Source organism: Oncorhynchus clarkii, chromosome 13 (genome assembly GCF_045791955.1).
Source record: "Oncorhynchus clarkii lewisi isolate Uvic-CL-2024 chromosome 13, UVic_Ocla_1.0, whole genome shotgun sequence".
NCBI classification, from domain to species: Eukaryota; Metazoa; Chordata; class Actinopteri; order Salmoniformes; family Salmonidae; genus Oncorhynchus; species Oncorhynchus clarkii.
Genome location: NC_092159.1, coordinates 22989978 through 23009303, shown reverse-complemented (window position 1 = coordinate 23009303; position 19326 = coordinate 22989978). Strand labels below are relative to the sequence as shown.

Sequence of the window (19326 nt, the reverse complement as noted above, 5' to 3'; positions counted from 1 at the left end):
TCCATCCCTTTTCGTCCTCTTTCTTTCTAGGCCCTGCGTAGTTCTGACAGCAGTACCAAACCAGTGTATGTTTCAGTGGGCCACAAGATCAGCCTGGACACGGCCCTGCGCCTCACACACTCCTGCTGCCGCTACCGTGTTCCAGAGCCTATCAGACAGGTACACACACACACACACACACACACAGTCAAACACATACACATATTCCCACACGCATACGAAGAGAGCCACTCAGTCACCAGATTAGAAGTCAGTCTGATCAATGAAAGCCAACTGAGAAAAACCCTGTCAAATGGCTGGGAGGAACAGAGCAAATCAAAATGGCTTGCTGAACACGGGACACCATTTCAAGTTAACCTGTCTGCTAATGCTTCTCTCATAGAGAGGGATAGAGGCCGCACTTTCCACAAATCCTGTTGTAGCATGGGCAGCGCCATTAAAGTTTATAATGGCAAAAAGAGGGTGGGCAGGCTCTCTTTCTAACTTGATGCTCATCTCCACCTGCAGTCTGTTAGTGTTATTCTGCATTCCTGCCACTAGACTGTGCTGTTCCCTTAGAGATAAGTGTGGTGGCATAACTCATCTGCCTTACACATTGGGCTGCTGTCAAAACCAGCCCTGCACTGCACCCAGTGCTCTCTCACACACACACACACATGCACAGAAACACACTCGCTCACTCACTCACTTTCTCTCTCGCTTTCTCATTCTCTCTTTCTCACTCTGTACCCCCTCTCTGTCTCTGTGTCTTTTTTCTCCACTGCAGTCGGTACACGCGCGCACGCACACGCACGCACGCACGCACGCACACACACACATTCTCAGTATATTGCCAGGAGAGCTGCAGCAGTAGTGTAGTCTTGGCTAACTCATCTCCTCCTGTGTGTGTGTTCATTTCATCAGTGAGTGTGCTAATGTGTTTAGTGGGTGCTGGGGGTTCGTCCAATAAGATTGGACCTGGACATCGCTGAAAGCAAGGGGACTGGCAGAGAGATCACCGCTCTGTTCTTTCTCTCTTCATATCTCTCTCCCTCTCTTCCACTCTCTCCCTCATCTCTCATTCCCCGCTTTATTTGGTTCACCTCACTTATCTGACTTTGTCTATCTCTTTCTCTCTCTCCATCTATCTCCTCTCCCTCTCTACACTTCTCTCTCTCTCTCTACACCTCACTCTCTCTCCAGACGGTTGTCAACGTTGACCCTTGACAAGCCATATTGCTGCCAGCCAGCACTCAACCACGTACACACACACACACACACAAACACACTGATGATAGCATAGAGCCAGCAGCGACAGGTTGCCAAGTTTTCTCGTGCTGTGGAAACAACAATATGCTCCTGCTCCTCAGCGTTTAATTGCGGTTTGCTGTTGGGACGCAAACACAGGAACAGGTGGCGGAGGTTTGCCAAATAAGGGCACAGGCATCGTTTATGCATTCAGGAAGAGGGACAAATTGGAGCGTGTACGTTAATGAGGTGTTTTGGGGCATCGGAAGTAGGGATTTGGGTTGACAGGTTGGGTTAAGAACCTGGGTATGTAGACCGTTCATGTGAGATGGGTTGGGGATCATACTGTAGCAAAATCATTTGAACTAGGTTGCAGTGGCACCTGTTCAGAATGTAAACTTAAACCCCGAGCCTCTTTTTCCATCCCTCTTCTCCTATCTTTTCCTGTCCTTTCCACTTCCCTTCTTTCATCTTCTCCCCTCTTTTCATTCCTCTCCTCTATTCTCCTGCCTTCCTCTCTTTCCTCTCCTCCTCCCCTCCTCACTGTACCTGTTCAACCCGAGAGAAAGAAAATCCCTCAGTCTGTCTGATCTCTACAGTTAAAAGAGCGAGAGCTTGAGATGAAAGAGAAAGACGACGTCGCGGTTGGAGTCTGCAGTGAGGAGTTGATGGTGCAGAGGGCTGAAGGCAGAGTCAAGGCACTGCAGCAGAGTCTGTATGCACAGTGCGTTGAGTGCGGAGGAACGCGCGCTTTTACACTAACGTGATGAGGCTCTCCATCTCACCCACTCACGCTCATGTACACTTTTAAACTCGCATAGACTCCCTCTACAAATACACTCATTCATATCAGTATTATGCGCAGTCACTTGCTCATATACTCAGTCACTCACACATATTCTTCTCGGTCGCTGAGGAAGCCTGAGACAGCGTAGCCCATTGAGGACATTCAACCTTTTCCAGGAGTAAACACTCTTAGAGCCCTCAGAGGAAGATTGACTAGTGTGTGTCAATGACACACACACACACACACACACTCCCCTCTTCCTAGCCTTTCTTAATGAGGCCACAAACAAAGCTAATGGACAGTAGGAGTCCTTTTACCTAATGATGAGGGAGGCCAGGCAGGCCTCCGCACCATTCACACACTCCCAGTGGACCCTGTGTGTGTGTCGGCCTTGTGTGTGTATCTACGTCCACGTCCGCTTGGCTGGTAATGATCTCCGGACAGCAGAAATCCATACTGACAGGAAGACGCGATGTTGTTCATGGACAACAAGGAACCAATGCTAGAGCCATAACACCAGTCTACTCTACTACTTTGGTCTCTTTCCTTTAGGGAGGAAGGACTAGGAGGGCTCACCAGTGAAGTTGATTACTGCAGCTCATGAACAGCACCAGTCTTGTGGTACTGACCATTGCCAATCAGTTAGGGCTAGTAGTAGTAATCAATTCAATTTAGTAAGCTTTATTGTACCCAAAGGGGTGAATTGTTGACCAGACAAAGCACAATGATGTCAGTATCACACAAAGTCCTGCAGACAGGGTAACAACTTTAAAAGTCCTGCAGACAGGGTAACAACGTTAAAAGTCCTGCAGACAGGGTAACAACGTTAAAAGTCCTGCAGACAGGGTAACAACTTTAAAAGTCCTGCAGACAGGGTAACAACGTTAAAAGTCCTGCAGACAGGGTAACAACTTTAAAAGTCCTGCAGACAGGGTAACAACGTTAAAAGTCCTGCAGACAGGGTAACAACGTTAATAGTCCTGCAGACAGGGTAACAACGTTAAAAGTCCTACAGACAGTGTAACAACTTTAAAAGTCCTGCAGACAGGGTAACAACGTTAAAAGTCCTACAGACAGTGTAACAACTGTAAAAGTCCTGCAGACAGGGTAACAACTTTAAAAGTCCTACAGACAGGGTAACAACTTTAAAAGTCCTGCAGACAGGGTAACAACGTTAAAAGTCCTACAGACAGGGTAACAACGTTAAAAGTCCTGCAGACAGGGTAACAACGTTAAAAGTCCTGCAGACAGGGTAACAACTTTAAAAGTCCTGCAGACAGGGTAACAACGTTAAAAGTCCTGCAGACAGGGTAACAACTTTAAAAGTCCTGCAGACAGGGTAACAACGTTAAAAGTCCTGCAGACAGGGTAACAACATTAAAAGTCCTGCAGACAGGGTAACAACGTTAAAAGTCCTGCAGACAGGGTAACAACGTTAAAAGTCCTGCAGACAGGGTAACAAAGTCCTGCAGACAGGGTAACAACTTTAAAAGTCCTGCAGACAGGGTACAACTTTAAAAGGATAGACTGGTGAAAAACGCCTAAAACAAACACATCCTTGCTTCTCTAGTGAAATAGTCGTTCTATTCGAAAGGCAATATTTTTTTATGTAAATCCTGCTTCTGCAGGATAAATGTCATGATTCTGGTAGGAGTCCACAACTACAGTAGGAGCGCCGCTCTAGGTGGCCATTCTAGTTCTACCATAACTCCATGCCTACAGTTGAAATCGGAAGTTTACATACACTTAGGTTGGAGTCATTAAAATTAGGTTGGAGTCATTAAAACTTGTTTTTCAACCACTCCACAAATTTCTTGTTTAACACTAAGTATACACTAAGTTGACTGTGCCTTTAAACAGCTTGGAAAATTCCAGAAAATTGTGTCATGGCTTTAGAAGCTTCTGATAAGATAATTGTCATCATTTGAGTCAATTGGAGGTGTACATGTGGATGTATTTCAATGCCTACCCTCAAACTCAGTACCTTTTTGCTTGACATCATGGGAAAATCAAAAGAATTCAGCCAAGACCTCCACAAGTCTGGTTCATCCTTGGGAGCAATTTCCAAACACCTGAAGGTACCACGTTCATCTGTACAAACAATAGTACGCAAGTATAACACTATGGGACACTATGCAAATCTATCCCAGAACAACAGCAAAGGACCTTGTGAAGATGCTGGAGGAAACGGGTACAAAAGTATCTATATCCACAGTAAAACGAGTCCTATATCAACATAACCTGAAAGGTTGCTCAGCAAGGAAGAAGCCACTGTTCCAAAACCACCATTAAAAAAAGCCAGACTACAGTTTGCAACTGCACATGGGGACAAAGATCGTACTTTTTGGATAAATGTTCTCTGGTCTGATGAAACAAAAATAGAACTGTTTGGTCGTAATGACCATTGTTATGTTTGGAGGAATAAGGGGGGGACTTGCAAGCCGAAGAACACCATCCCAGCCGTGAAGCACAGGGGTGGCAGCATCATGTTGTGGGGGTGCTTTGCTGCAGGAGGGACTGGTGCACTTCACAAAATAGATGGCATCATGAGGTAGGAAAATTATGTGGATATATTGAAGCAACATCTCAAGACCTCAGTCAGGAAGTTAAAGCTTGGTCGCAAATCGGTCTTCCAAATGGAGAATGACCCCAATTATAATTCCAAAGTTGTGGCAAAATTGCTTAAGGACAACAAAGTCAATGTATTGGAGTGGCCATCACAAATCCCTGACCTCAATCCTATAAAAAATTTGTGGGCAGAACTGAAAAAGCGTGTACGAACAAGGAGGCCTACAAACCTGACTCAGTTACACCAGCTCTGTCAGGAGGGATGGGCCAAAATTCACGCAACTTATTGTGGGAAGCCTGTAGTAGGCCACCTGAAACATTTGACCCAAGCTAAGCAATTTAAAGGCAATGCTACCAAATACTAATTGAGTGTATGTAAACTTCTGACCCACATGTGATGAAAAACATTTAAACTGAAATAAATCATCCTCTCTACTATTATTCTGACATTTCACATTCTTAAAATAAAGTGGTGATCCTAACTGTCCTAAAACGAGGCATTTTTACTAGGATTAAATGTCAGGAATTGTGAAAAACTTAATTTAAATGTATTTGGCTAAGGTGTATGTAAACTTCCGACTTCAACTGTATATCTGCTCTGCTCATCACACCTGCCCTGTAACATTGTGTTTCCCGCAGCCCTGAGAGCCCTGAGCTGAGATACTCATCCATTACTCTGCTCTGCATCTGAATCAACAGGAAATGCTAAAGCACTGCTGCTCCCCAGCTGGTTGCCGTAACAAATGGATTTTCAATATGAGCGATTCTTGGAGGTAGCGTTAGCGGTGGGCCGTGGTGGGTCCTTGTAGACAGAGGTAGGGATGCTGATGGTAGTTTTGTGTGCCGGTGTCCCCGCTGAGACTCTGGCTTCTGTGTTTGTTTAAAGGAAAGGCTTTAATCTGTGTTGTGTGTTTTGTGGGCGTCTCTCTATTCCTGCCGCAGCAGCTACACACACGGACCGCTTACAGATGGGGGGGGGAGGGAGTGCATGCCTGTCACATTTCTCAGCATCTGTCTGTCTCTCTCCATTTCTCTCTCTCTCTTTCTCTCCCCCTTCCAATCTCATGCTGTCCTTTCCTCACTCTCTCTCTCCCACCCCCCATCTCTCCCCTATCCTCTCCTTTGAATAATTCAACCCCACAGAGCTTTGTGTTTCTGTCTGTTGACACTGACACATTAACAACACCGACCCACCCAAAACAAACCCAAACACATTCAGTCTACTGCAGGCCTGGATTCAAACCCAAACACATGCAGTACTGCAGACATGGGTTCAAACTCAAATACATTCAGTCTACTGGAGACCTGGGTTCAATCCCAAACACATTCAATCTACTGCAAACCTGTGTTCAAACCCAAATACATTCAGTATACTGGAGACCTGGGTTCAAACTAGAGGTCGATACCGATTATTGGAGGACCAAAAAAAAAGCCGATACCGATTAATCGGCCAATTTAATTTACAACAATACTGAATGAACACTTATTTTAACTTAATATAATACATCAATAAAAATTAGCCTCAAATAAATAATGAAACATGTTCAAATAAATAATGCAAAAACAAAGTGTTGGAGAAGAAAGTAAAAGTGTTGTTCCTTGCTCAGAACATGAGAACATATGAAAGTTGGTGGTTCCTTTTAACATGAGACTTCAATATTCCAAGGTAAGAGGTTTTAGGTTGTAGTTAATATAGTATTTATAGGACTATTTCTCTCTATACCATTTGTATTTCATATACCTTTGACTATTGGGTGTTCTTATAGGCACTATAGTATTGCCAGTGTAACAGTATAGCTTCTGTCCCTCTCCTTACCCCTACCTGGGCTCGAACCAGGAACACATCGACAACAGCCACACTCGAAGCAGCGTTACCCATCGCTCCACAAAAGCCGCGGCCCTTGCAGAGCAAGGGGAACAACTACTCTTAAGTCTCAGAGCGAGTTAAACGTTTGAAACACTATTAGCGCGCACCCCGCTAACTAGCTAGCCATTTCACATCGGTTACACCAGCCATTAGGCTGATAGGCTTGAAGTCATAAACAGCGCTGTGCTTGCGAAGAGCTTACCATCGCTCAGTCAGACTGCTCATAGACTTAATTATAACATAACACACAGAAATACGAGCCTTTGGTCATTAATATGGTCGAATCCGGAAACTATCATTACGAAAAACAAAACGTTTATTATTTCAGTGAATTACGGAACGGTTCGGTATTTTATCTAACGGGTGGCATCCCTAAGTCTAAATATTCTTGTTACATTGCACAACCTTCAATGTTATGTCATAATTACGTAAAATTCTGGCAAATTAGTTCGCAATGAGCCAGGCTGCCCAAACTGTTGCATATACCCTGACTCTGCGTGCAATGAACTCAAGAGAAGTGACACAATTTCACCTGGTTATTATTGCCTGCTAACTTGGATTTCTTTTAGCTAAATATGCAGGTTTAAAAATATATACTTCTGTGTATTGATTTTAAGAAAGGCATTGGTGTTTATAGTTAGGTACAGTCGTCCAACGATTGTGCTTTTTTTCACAAATGCGCTTTTGTTAAATCATCCCCCAGCGTTGCATCGATTATATGCAACGCAGGACACGCTAGATAAACTAGTAATATCATCAACCATGTGTAGTTATAACTAGTGATTATGATTGATTGATTGTTTTTTATAATATAAGTTTAATGCTAGCTAGCAACTTACCTTGGCTTCTACTGCATTCGTGTAACAGGCAGTCTCCTTGTGGAGTGCTACGAGAGGCAGGTGGTTATAGCGTTGAACTAGTTAACTAAGGTTGCAAGATTGAATCCCCCGAGCTGACAAGGTGAAAATCTGTCGTTCTGCCCCTGAACAAGGCAGTTAACCCACCGTCCCTAGGCCGTCATTGAAAATAAGAATGTGTTCTTAACTGACTTGCCTAGTAAAATAAAGGTATAAAAAGAAGAAGAAAAATCGGCAAATTTGGCGCCCAAAAATACAGATTTCCGATTGTTATGAAAACTTGAAATCGGTCCTAATTAATCGGCCATTCCGATAAATCGGTCGACCTCTATTTCAAACCCAAGCACATGCAGACCTGGGTTCAAACCTAAACACATTCAGTCTACTGCAGACCTAGGTTCAAACACATTGTCTACTGCAGACCTGGGTTCAAACACTATTTGAAATCTTTCAAATACTTTGAGCGTTTGTTTGAAGCCTGCCTGGAGTGTCAGATGGGCGGGAATTATTTTCTTGGACTAACTATACTATTGGTCCATTGAGCCAGGCAAGCTCAATCAAGCCCAGTTTTGAAATGATTTCAAATAGTATTTGAATCCAGGTCTTGTATCCAGTACATTTGATATCCTCTCCTCTATGGAAACAAATGACAACACACAATGCAGGAGAGAGGCTAGACACTAACTATGAGAAATTACACCGGCAGAATCATCACACTAACTTCTGTCCTCTTCCTGCTGTGTTATCATGGATGGGGATTGAGTGCGACAAATGCATCTCACTTAAGGTGGTTAGTGTGCTTAGTGCATGCCATGTGTTCTACTGTAGCGGGTGATCAGGGTATATGGTAAGATTTCTTGACAAAGGCTCGGAGATGTGACTCAAAATGTTGACTATTTACTTGGGTGCATCATGCCCAAGTGCACCGTGTGTCCAGCTACTGTCTTACAAAGATTTGAACTAGCCTACACTCCGCACAACTTGCATTTTATCTCTGAGCAAATATCGCCAGTTATTAGTATTTTGTAATATTTGTGAAATATTGCAGAAATAGTTCATATTCATAATATTGCAGAAAAATAAGTTACTTTGAACGATTTCACTCTGTAAGTGTGCTTTCTTCCCGTCGGTGGAGGCGATACTACTGCAACATTAAACGGTGCTGCTCGTTGAAGCCCTCAGGTTTTCTAAATGTTAATCTATTTCTGTTTGACATTTTCAGCTTGAACCAGAAACCCAGTCCAGCTGGAGGAGTAAAGAGAGGGAGAGGGTTGGAGGGAGAGAGATGAAGAGAGGGATAGTGTAGCCAGACAAACTGCTGTAGGGCTGCAGGGGGAGAGCAAAAGCCGTGCCTCAGGCCAGTGGAACGAGGCCAGGGCACAGAGTTAGAGAAAGAGAGTGAGTGTGTGCGTGCCGCGTGTGTGTGTGTGTGCGTAAACATGTTTGCATGCATGTGAGTGCGTGAAGGCATGCGTATGTACATGTTTGTGTGAAATGGCGCCAATGCCACCTGCCAAGTGCCACAGCTAAGCTGTGACGGCTCAGTTGTCCACCTGTGCACCCACACCCTGCCAGTCCTGTTCCCAGTAAAAGAGCTCCGTGGGTGACAATGGGAGACTGGTGGACAAAGCTTCAATCAGACCCCTTCATTTCTGTTGGCACTACCTTTTCTACCTTCTACCTCTCCTTCTGTCAACCACACGCCAATGCATCACCCACATCTCTCTCTCTCTCTCTCTCTTCTTTTCTTTTGCTCCCTCCTTTCTCTCCCACTCCCATCCAAAGCAATGACAAATCAGCCGAGTGTTGTCTCTTGTGCTTCGCTGAGTGCTATGGGAAGTTGTGATAATGAGTAAGTTGGAACCCACCTGTTATTTATGCTTGCTCCGCGCCACGCCGACAGCTACTGGAGCAGACTCCAGATGTATCTAAGTTTAACACGGGTCTTTTATGGTGTTTTTGTGATGTGAAGTTTTTAAGGGTATTTTAAGATCTGCTGGAGTGCGTGTTCTCCAGGGTTGTGAAGTGTTTTGTGTGTGTGCGCACAGTGTCTGTCTATGTGCCAGCGTGTGTTTACACATGTTTTCATGCGGGTGCTGGGTAATTCAGGGGCTTCAGCTGCAAATGGAGTGACTCACGTCCTTGCTGATTGATAGACAGAGAAGAAAAATCCCCAGTGGAATTCACACTCTGACTGTTCTCATTAAAGTAACTGACACTAGGGCTTTACCAAGGCCACACAGTCATTACCAAACACATTCTAAACCCCCTTTCATTCTAAATCCTCATATCTACCTTATACCATCCATGACTTACAGCTAAGGCACAAACACACACAAACGCACACATACGCATAGAAACACATATACACACACACACACACACACACACACACACACTCATAGAAACACATACACACGCATAGAAACGCATATACACACACATACGCATAGAAACACATATACACACACACACACACACTCATAGAAACACATACACACGCATAGAAACGCATATACACACACATACGCATAGAAACACATATACACACACACACGCATAGAAACACATATACACACACACACATACGCTTAGAAACACATACACACACACATACGCATAGAAACACATACACACACACATACGCATAGAAACACATACACACACACATACGCATAGAAACACATACACACACATGCGCATAGAAACACATACACACACATGCGCATAGAAACACATACACACACATAGGCATAGAAACACATACACACACATACGTATAGAAACACATACACACACACATACGCATAGAAACACACACACACATATGCATAGAAACACACACACACACATACGCATAGAAACATACACACACATACGTATAGAAACACATACATACACACACACATACGCATAGAAACACACACACACACACATACGCATAGAAACACACACACACACACATACGCATAGACACACACACACACACATACGCATAGAAACACACACACACATATAGAAACACATACACACACATATGTATAGAAACACATACACACACACACGTATAGAAACACATACACACACACACACACACGTATAGAAACACATACACACACATATGTATAGAAACACATACACACACACACGTATAGAAACACATACACACACACACGTATAGAAACACATACGCGTAGAAACACATACACACACACACACGTATAGAAACACATACGCATAGAAACACACACACACACATATAGAAACACATACGCATAGAAACACATACACACACACACGTATAGAAACACATACGCGTAGAAACACACACACACGTATAGAAACACATACGCGTAGAAACACATACACACACACGTATAGAAACACATACGCATAGAAACACACACACACACATATAGAAACACACACGTATAGAAACACATACGCATAGAAACATACACACACATATAGAAACACATACGTATAGAAACACATACGCATAGAAACACATACACACACACACACGTATAGAAACACACACACACACGTATAGAAACACACACACACATATAGAAACACATACGTATAGAAACGCATACGCATAGAAACACATACACGTATAGAAACGCATACGCATAGAAACACATACACGTATAGAAACACATACGCATAGAAACACACACACACATATAGAAACACATACGTATAGAAACACACACACACACACACGTATAGAAACACACACACACATATAGAAACACATACACACACACACACACGTATAGAAACACATACGCATAGAAACACATACACACACACACACCTATAGAAACACATACGCATAGAAACACACACACACACACATATAGAAACACATACGCATAGAAACACATACGCATAGAAACACATACACACACACACACATATAGAAACACATACGTATAGAAACACATACGCATAGAAACACATACACACACACACGTATAGAAACACATACGCATAGAAACACACACACACACACACACACGTATAGAAACACATACGCATAGAAACACACACACACACACATATAGAAACACATACGCATAGAAACACATACGCATAGAAACACATACACACACACACACGTATAGAAACACATACGCATAGAAACACATACACACACACATGTATAGAAACACATACACACACACACACGTATAGAAACACATACGCATAGAAACACATACACACACACACGTATAGAAACACACACATACACTTACAGCTGAAGCACAACCACACACGCACAAACAAATCTCATACACACACAATTCACAACTCTTACTGAGTCACGTAGCAAGAACATAGGCAGGTTGGAAATCAAATAAACAGTTCTAGATTAGTTTTAAACAATTTGATGGATGAATGGTTGGCATTGTCATGTCGAGATGAAGCAAGTCTTTGTGATGGGTTTTTGTTGTTTTTTTGTTTCAGGCTGCTTTTATCCAATCCTATGCGGGGGAGGACAGGGGATCCTAAGTTGAGAAGTGTAGTGTCATAACTCAAACATTCACGGAGATCTTGCATTGTCAGTGAGATATTGCAGAATACGTAGGTGTGCAGTTTTATGACAGTGGGAAGACAAGAGGCCTAATTGGTGGTGTTGACGGCAGCAGAAGTTAACCCCTCTGCTATCTTTTTGGGATTGCAGGCGGACATGCGCTCCAGAGAGTACCTCCGTGTCCACTTCCCAACTGCTGCAGACACCTGAGCATAGAGGAGATTGGTAGGTGTTTCAGCAGACAGACACGCAGAGGTAAAGCACTCATTGCAGGCATTTGCTGTGGCTTACAAATACTAACACTTGTGCTGTCCCCACTACTGTGGAGGGAGATAAAGCACTGTCCCATTTCAAACAGATATATTGCTGGTATTGATGTGACTCTCTCTCTTCGCTCTCTCTTTCTCTCTCCTCTCTTCCCCTCTCTCCTGTCTTTCTCTCTCTGTCTCTCGCTCTCTGTCTCTCTCTGCACTCTGGATCTGTGCCAGGCTGCCAGCCCAGTGCTGAGCCCTTAATGTCCTTACAGAGGGTATTCCACGTACTAGTGTGATCCCAGGACAGCCTCTCTGCAGGGGGAGGTGTGGGAGGTGAGCCAGTGGAACCACCTGGGGTTGAGCAACGAAGGATGGAGGAATGGAGGGAGGGAAGAAAAAGGGGTGTGAGGCAGTGGCTGTTTGTGCCGTTCAAGATTAGGGAGAGGATGTTGGTGCACAGGTTGGAGAGACAAATTTGAGTAATTAATGTGGCAGACAGTGACTAATTTAATACCACTGTGCACACTCTTGCCTGCATCTACCTGATAAGGGGTGTAATCATTAGTCCAAACAGTTTGCAACTTAAACAATAGTTTATTTTGGACTAATGTAGGTAGGTCCCTCCCCACTTCATTCCATTTGCATTCATTTAAGAAACATTTTGCAACAGAATCGGTGGAATAAATACACCCTGATCACCCCCACACACACTTCACTTTCATAGCAGCCACATACAGCATCATCACTTTGCTCATTGTATAATTCCAAACTAGACCTAACGTGTTAATCAACTCACAATCCAATCCATGTGTACAATCACATTGTACAGTGTGACCATGTGGTGCAAGGACAACAACCTCTCCCTCAACGTGAGAGCGAGAGACAGGAGAGAGAGAGAGAGGGGAAGAGAGTGAGAGAGAAAGAGAGAGACTACAGGAAAAAGAGGACCGAGCACACCCCCATTCTCATCAACGGGGCTGTAGTGGAGCAGGTTGAGAGCTTCAAGTTCCTTGGCGTCCACATCAACAACAAACTAACATGGTCCAAGCACACCAAGACAGTCGTGAAGAGGGCACGACAAAGTCTATTCCCCTCAGGAGACTGAAAAGATTTGGCATGGGTCCTCAGATCCTCAATAGATTTTACAGCTGTACCATCGAGAGCATCCTGACGGGTTGCATCACTGCCTGGTATGGCAACTGCTCGGCCTTCAACCGCAAGGCACTACAGAGGGTAGTGCGTACGGCCCAGTACATCACCAGGGCCAAGCTTCCTGCCATCCAGGACCTCTATACCAGGCGGTGTCAGAGGAAGGCCCTAAAAATCGTAAAAGACTCCAGCCACCCTAGTCATAGACTGTTTTCTCTGCTACCGCACGGCAAGCGGTACCGGAGCGCCAAGTCTAGGTCCAAGAGGCTTCTTAACAGCTTCTACCCCCAAGCCATAAGACTCCTGAAGAGCTAATCAAATGGCTACCCAGACTATTTGTAAGGCGCATATGACATAATCAAATACAATTTGATTTGATGTACAGCAAGTGGTTTAGCAGTTACACCGGTGAACCCCGGTGGCAATAAATAATCAAAACCGAAAGCTTACCTTGACTTTGGAAGAGTTGCATTGTTGGATAGCCTTAGCCAACTAGCTGACATAAATAGCATTCCACTGTTTGAGTCAGGATGTTGACTAGGCTAAATTAGCTAAGTAAAAGGTAAACTAAGAAGAAAGAAAATACAATAAAATATAGCAAGCACTACCTCTGCTGCTTCTCCTTAATTTTTTAACAAGATAATGTGTTCAAAACTGTTTAACTGTTGTCTTTCTCTCTCTTTGAGTCAACTACTCACCCCATTTTATGCACTGCAGTAGTTTATGCTTTCAGTACTAGATTCATTCTCTGATCCTTTGATTGGATGGAGAAGATATTAGTTAGTACTGCAAGAGCTCTGATAGGTTGGAGGACGTCCTCCAGAAGTTGTCATTATTACTGTGCAAGTCTATGGAATGGGTTGAGAACCATGAGCCTCCTAGGTTTTGTATTGAAGTCAGTGTACCCAGCGGAGGACGGAAACTAGCTGTCCTCCGACTATGGTTCTAACATACAGAGTGCTGTTGAGGCTACTGTAGACCTTCATTGCATAACAGTATATTTTAATCAGTTATTTGGTGATGTGAATATATTTAGTATAGTTTTATTTTTTTATGTATGAAATTCACTGAGGAGGATGATCCTCCTCAGTGAGGAGCCACTGGTGTGTGGTGAGAGCTCCTCGGGATGGACAGAAGGCTAAGGCAGCCTTAGATCCAGAGATCATCCTCTCAAACAACAGTCAGTGCCCCATCATCCCCTCCTTTTAGTGAGTCATCAAAGTTCCAGCGCTTCAAGAGTCATATGAGGATGCAAAGGATGTTCGCATACCCAGTTACAGTACAGTACGCACGTGCGTGAGCACACACATACAGATGCACATAGAGATGTGCACATCGAGAGGACATTTGCACACTCTTGCTTACTCTCACAATACATACATACACACACACACACACACAGAGATGCATGCATCCACTGCACGGACCCATTTGAAATGCAGCCCATGTTCCGGCATTCCAAAGTTATCCCCGTTTGAACTCCCCCAGGACAGGAGCGATGCTCTCTCTCACCCTCTTTTGATCATTCTCTCAACAAAGGGGAAAGTGACAGGAAGGTTTTTGCCGAGTGAGCAAGGCTGCCCCTCTCAATCTCCAGGCTTTAACTCCCTTATCTCCCTTCCCCTTTAAAACCTCCCCTCACTCCCTTCCACTTAAAAAGCTTTGTGGATGAGCTATGCAGGGCAGATATTCTGGCGATGCTGGTTCTGGTACTGTTCTAATGAGGGCTGGAGTGTGCTCTCAACCCCTCTTAACCTTACAGTATGCTACTGTCGCCGACATGGTGGGTAACGGGAAAATGGGGAGGATGGTGCGTCATGAATCAGTAGTGGTTTCTAGTAGTGGCCATATGGCTAGGGTTTCTGTCTTCCTGTTACATTATTCGTCAGTGCGTGCATGAGGTGGCCTCTGTCTTGTTAAGTTTATCCCATGCCATTTCTCTACAAATGGGGGGGGGGGGTAATCTTACTCTGCAAGTGCCAGTATATGCGCAGGCTTTTAAATACTTGGTACGATTGCCTAACCCCGCACTGTAGTCTTATAGAGTTTAGTCAAAGGATCATTGTGCTTGATTTATCTCAATAGGATCTCCAGGTTTGGATAAAAGATCATTAAAGAAAATCGAAAATGGATACTTCTACGATTGCATTCCACTGTTTCTTCTAGTGGTTAGGCAGAGAATCGTTGTGCTCCCTTCTCATAACCAGTCTCCCTTGAAGTCCACAGTCTCTATCTCAATGGAATCCCATTACAGAAAATGGATATCTCTTGTGCTCCTCTGTTAGATACCCAGAGCCTATCATCCCCTGGACCACTGGGTAGAGCTGGAGTATCCATTCCTCTGTTAGCCTCTGGACTGTGAGCCCACCTGTTGTCTCTCACAACCCCCTCATAGCCCCCTGCAGGGCAAAGGGAATGAGCACCTCTCTCACTGACTCATGCTGGAGGGAGAGAAAGCTTGGCAGGAAAGCAATAGGAACCTGACAGAGAAAGAGGACGGGATGAAAGATGGATCAGCAGGGGAGGAGATGAAGGGATCTGAAGGGAGGAGAGGAACGACAGGAATGGAGACGGGGATGAGGAGGCTGAGGAGCAAGGGAGAAATGGAGTACAGGAATCAATGCAGATTGAGAAGAGCTCTTGTAGTGGTTTGAGGTGTGTGTGTGTGTGTGTGTGTGTGTGTGTGTGTGTGTGTGTGCATTCATACCTGATATATTTCAACTTTTACGAACAAGAGTGAGTATTTTCTGATCATGTGACCATCCGAGGCGAAGAACACCTTTCTCTTGTATTTATCCTCATTGATCACCACGGTAACGTTACAGCTAGTCCCTCACAGACCTGTACAGCTCTTCCCTCCCATGACTGATGGATGCTGCCCAATGCTGTGATTTCTTAACCAATCATTTCCCTCTATCCTCCTCCATTACCCCACCCACCCCTCAATCCTAACCAAAAACTGGGGACGCCAGGTTAAAATAAATTAAATGAATAGGAGTTGAAGTTTTCAATTAGGTTCATGCTGATATACACACTGATGCCCTTTCCCACTGATCTCCAAAATGTCAGGGAAATGTTGTGGAGATGAATAGACTCGGCAGGGAGGAGGACAACTAATTAATAAGAAAACTTCTTTGTGAAAGTAGGGATTCTTTTGGATTATTTAAAGGCCTGTGATTGTGATTTTCCTGTGTTTTTATATATATTTCCACACTTTGAGGTTAGAAAAATACTGTGAAATTATGATCATGCCCTTTTAGTGTAAGAGCTGTTTGAAAAGATCGGCAGAAAAGTTTTGACTGTTTTTGTGGGATGGAGTGTTGTCCTGCCATGGTGACATCACCAGGTGGTAAAATTGTTAATAGACCAATAAGAAAGGGAGTTCCAAATCTCTCTGCCAATAACAGCTAATTTTCAGTTTCCCACTCAGACAGTTCTAACAACATTTTTGCTTGAGAAATTGCTTTTTGATAAGAAGCTATTTTTGTTTATTTTTTATTTTTTAAATTGTTATCTAGAAAATGATTTGATATTGAGATACAAACTGCTGCATTGGACCTTTAATGATTAAACACCAGCATAATGGTATATAGGCTGACTTTAAATGTCCCCAGGGATTCAGATGCACAAATAAAATATTGTTCAGTGACAACAAACCTTTTAATTAGACAAGAAAAGTGTGTGCGTGTTTATGCGTGTGTGTGCAAGTGTAGCGGACTTGAGTCAGTCATGGTCATGTGATGGGTAGCCCTGCCTTCGACTTCAAAATCAGTGTCAGCCAGCAGGCCAAAAGGAAATGTCCAAAGGTCAAGACGTTAGCTTCTCCCGTGGGAGAACAGGGTTCAAATCCTGGCAGTTACACAAATGTTATTGTGCTTGTTTGATAAGGGCAAAAGGTGAGTGTTCCTTTTGATGTTGAAGCTGAAGACATGATGAGGGAGTTTGATCTCAGAATAGGAATACCCTGAAGGATACTCTCATCCTCTCTCATTTCCTCTCTCTCTCATCCTTCTTTTGTTTATCCTGAATCTCTGTGTCTTTTTATCTTACCTGCTGTCCTCACTTACATTTCTCTAATATCTCCTCTTTCTTTTTCTTGCCTTTAACTCCTCATCCCCCCCCTCCCCTTCTCTTTCCCACCCCTCCCTCTCTCTGAGGCCCAGTGAGTATAGACTAGAGTAGCACAGTGTGCCAGAGGCAGCAGCAGGCATCTGGGCCTTTTCTGGCAGACAGAGAGAGAGTTGGCAGGATACCCGGCGCCTGCCTCCATGCCGCTCTTCCCCCAACACGCACTGGGACTGCGCAATCAAAGACACAAAAAGAGAGAGATGGGGAGGGAGGGAGAGTTGTCCATCTTTCCAACTATCCATCTCTTGCCTTTTTCTACTGCTACTCTGTCATCCATTTCCATCCGTATAGACAGAGGCGAAACACAGTGAATAAAAAGAGAGGGAGGGAGATGAGCATTTTGTACCGCAACCTGGAGAGGCGGGGGAATCAGGGATGAGGGATGGGTGGGGGGTGTAAGGGGAGAGAAGCCGATGCCAGGCAAATCAGCGGGAGGAGACCCCCCAATCTAGTATCTACCTGTTTGTTTGATGCGGCAGAGTGGATCCTCAATCGTTTCATCAAGCTTGGCCTCAGGAATGAAAAACCCTGTCATCCCTTCTTTTCCCTTCCTCCTCCTTCTTTCCCCCAGAACACCACCGCACTGCGCGAACCTCAATTGTTGATAAATCGTTGCCACCTGCCTCCTTTCTCACAACCCGTCCCACGATAACCAGAACAATCGCTGAGCCCCCAGGAATGAGAGATGGATAGAGAGAGAGCAGAGGAATGTAAGAGAAGAGGAGTGGCAGGTAGTCTAGCAGTTAAAGGGCGTTGGGCCAGTAACCGAAGGACACTGGTTTGAATCCCTGAGACAACTAGGTGAAAAATCTGCCTGTGTGCGCCCTTGATCAAGGCACTTAACCCTAATTGCTCCTGTAAGTCGCTCTGTATAAGAGTCTGCTAAATGACTAAAATGTCAAAGTAAGGCGTGGAACAGTAAGGAGAGACAAGCGTAGAGAAAAAGTGTTTTTGAACAGATGGGAAGGGGAACTGAGGGAATCGGTGTGTGCAAAGGAAGTATAGAAGTGAGAGAGAAATAAATGAAAAGACTAAATGTTGTTGCATTCCTCTGAATTGTTGACAATAGCTGATTTTGTATCAGTTCAAGGTCAACACACTCTCACACACACATACATCAAAACACAGAAAGCCACTGGCACTGAGCATGAAAAAGTTTACTCAGCAAGTGTAAAATAATCGTGACACCCCATAGCTTGTGTGTTCACTCTTCAAACTAAAATGTATCAAGGACTCCAACAGATGTTTTGCCTGTTTCCAGCTAGCTGGTGCGCCAACACAACTCAATGCAGCCCAATAGGCATCTGCTTGAATTTGGGTTTAAAAAAAAGAACTTGTTTAAATCTCACAAATAATTTTCCCAGATTGGGGTTGCTTTTCTTCATGTTGAGAGTTAGTGAATGTCCATTGTGGCCTGGCTGGTGTAGAGGTAATGCCACGGTCTCCTGCACACAAGTCTACGGTGTCGGCATGCGTTCCAATTCAGCCTATTGTCCTTTGACACGACCTCCCTCTGTCTTTCCCCACTGTTATCCTCTCCAATGATGTACAGTGCCCTGCAATAGTATTAATCCCCTTGATGGTCTTCCTATTTTGTTGCATTACAACATGTAATTTAAATAGATTTTATTCGGATTTAATGTAACGGACAAACACAAAATATTCAAAGTGAAATGAAAAAAATGACTTGTTTCAAAAAACTTTTTTTTTTTTTTTTTAACTGAAAAGTGGTGCATGCATATGTATTCACCCACTTTTCTATGAAGCCCCTAAATAAGATCTGGTGCAATCAATTACCTTCAGAAGTCACATAATTAGATTGAACACAGATGGATTTTATTTAACTAAGTGTCACATGATCTCAGTATATACACACATGTTCTGAAAGGCCCCAGAGTCTGCAACACCACTAATTTAAAAAAAAAACATTTTTATTTCACCTTTAT

The 19326-nt window shown here is 43.8% G+C and overlaps 1 protein-coding gene across 5 annotated transcripts in view; it reads left to right on the top strand.

The window, feature by feature from the left end:
- The window catches only part of LOC139423839 (endonuclease V-like), a 50013-nt gene that overhangs the window by 18896 nt on the left and 11791 nt on the right, over window positions 1-19326 (top strand). Inside the window, exons 7-8 of one of the 5 annotated variants that reach the window (XM_071175478.1) lie at window positions 31-159; window positions 12000-12074. In XM_071175478.1, the coding sequence (XP_071031579.1) occupies window positions 31-159; window positions 12000-12059 (189 nt within the window). In that variant the 3' untranslated portion in view covers window positions 12060-12074. The other 4 variants (XM_071175477.1, XM_071175476.1, XM_071175480.1 and 1 more) reach the window with 4 other exon arrangements.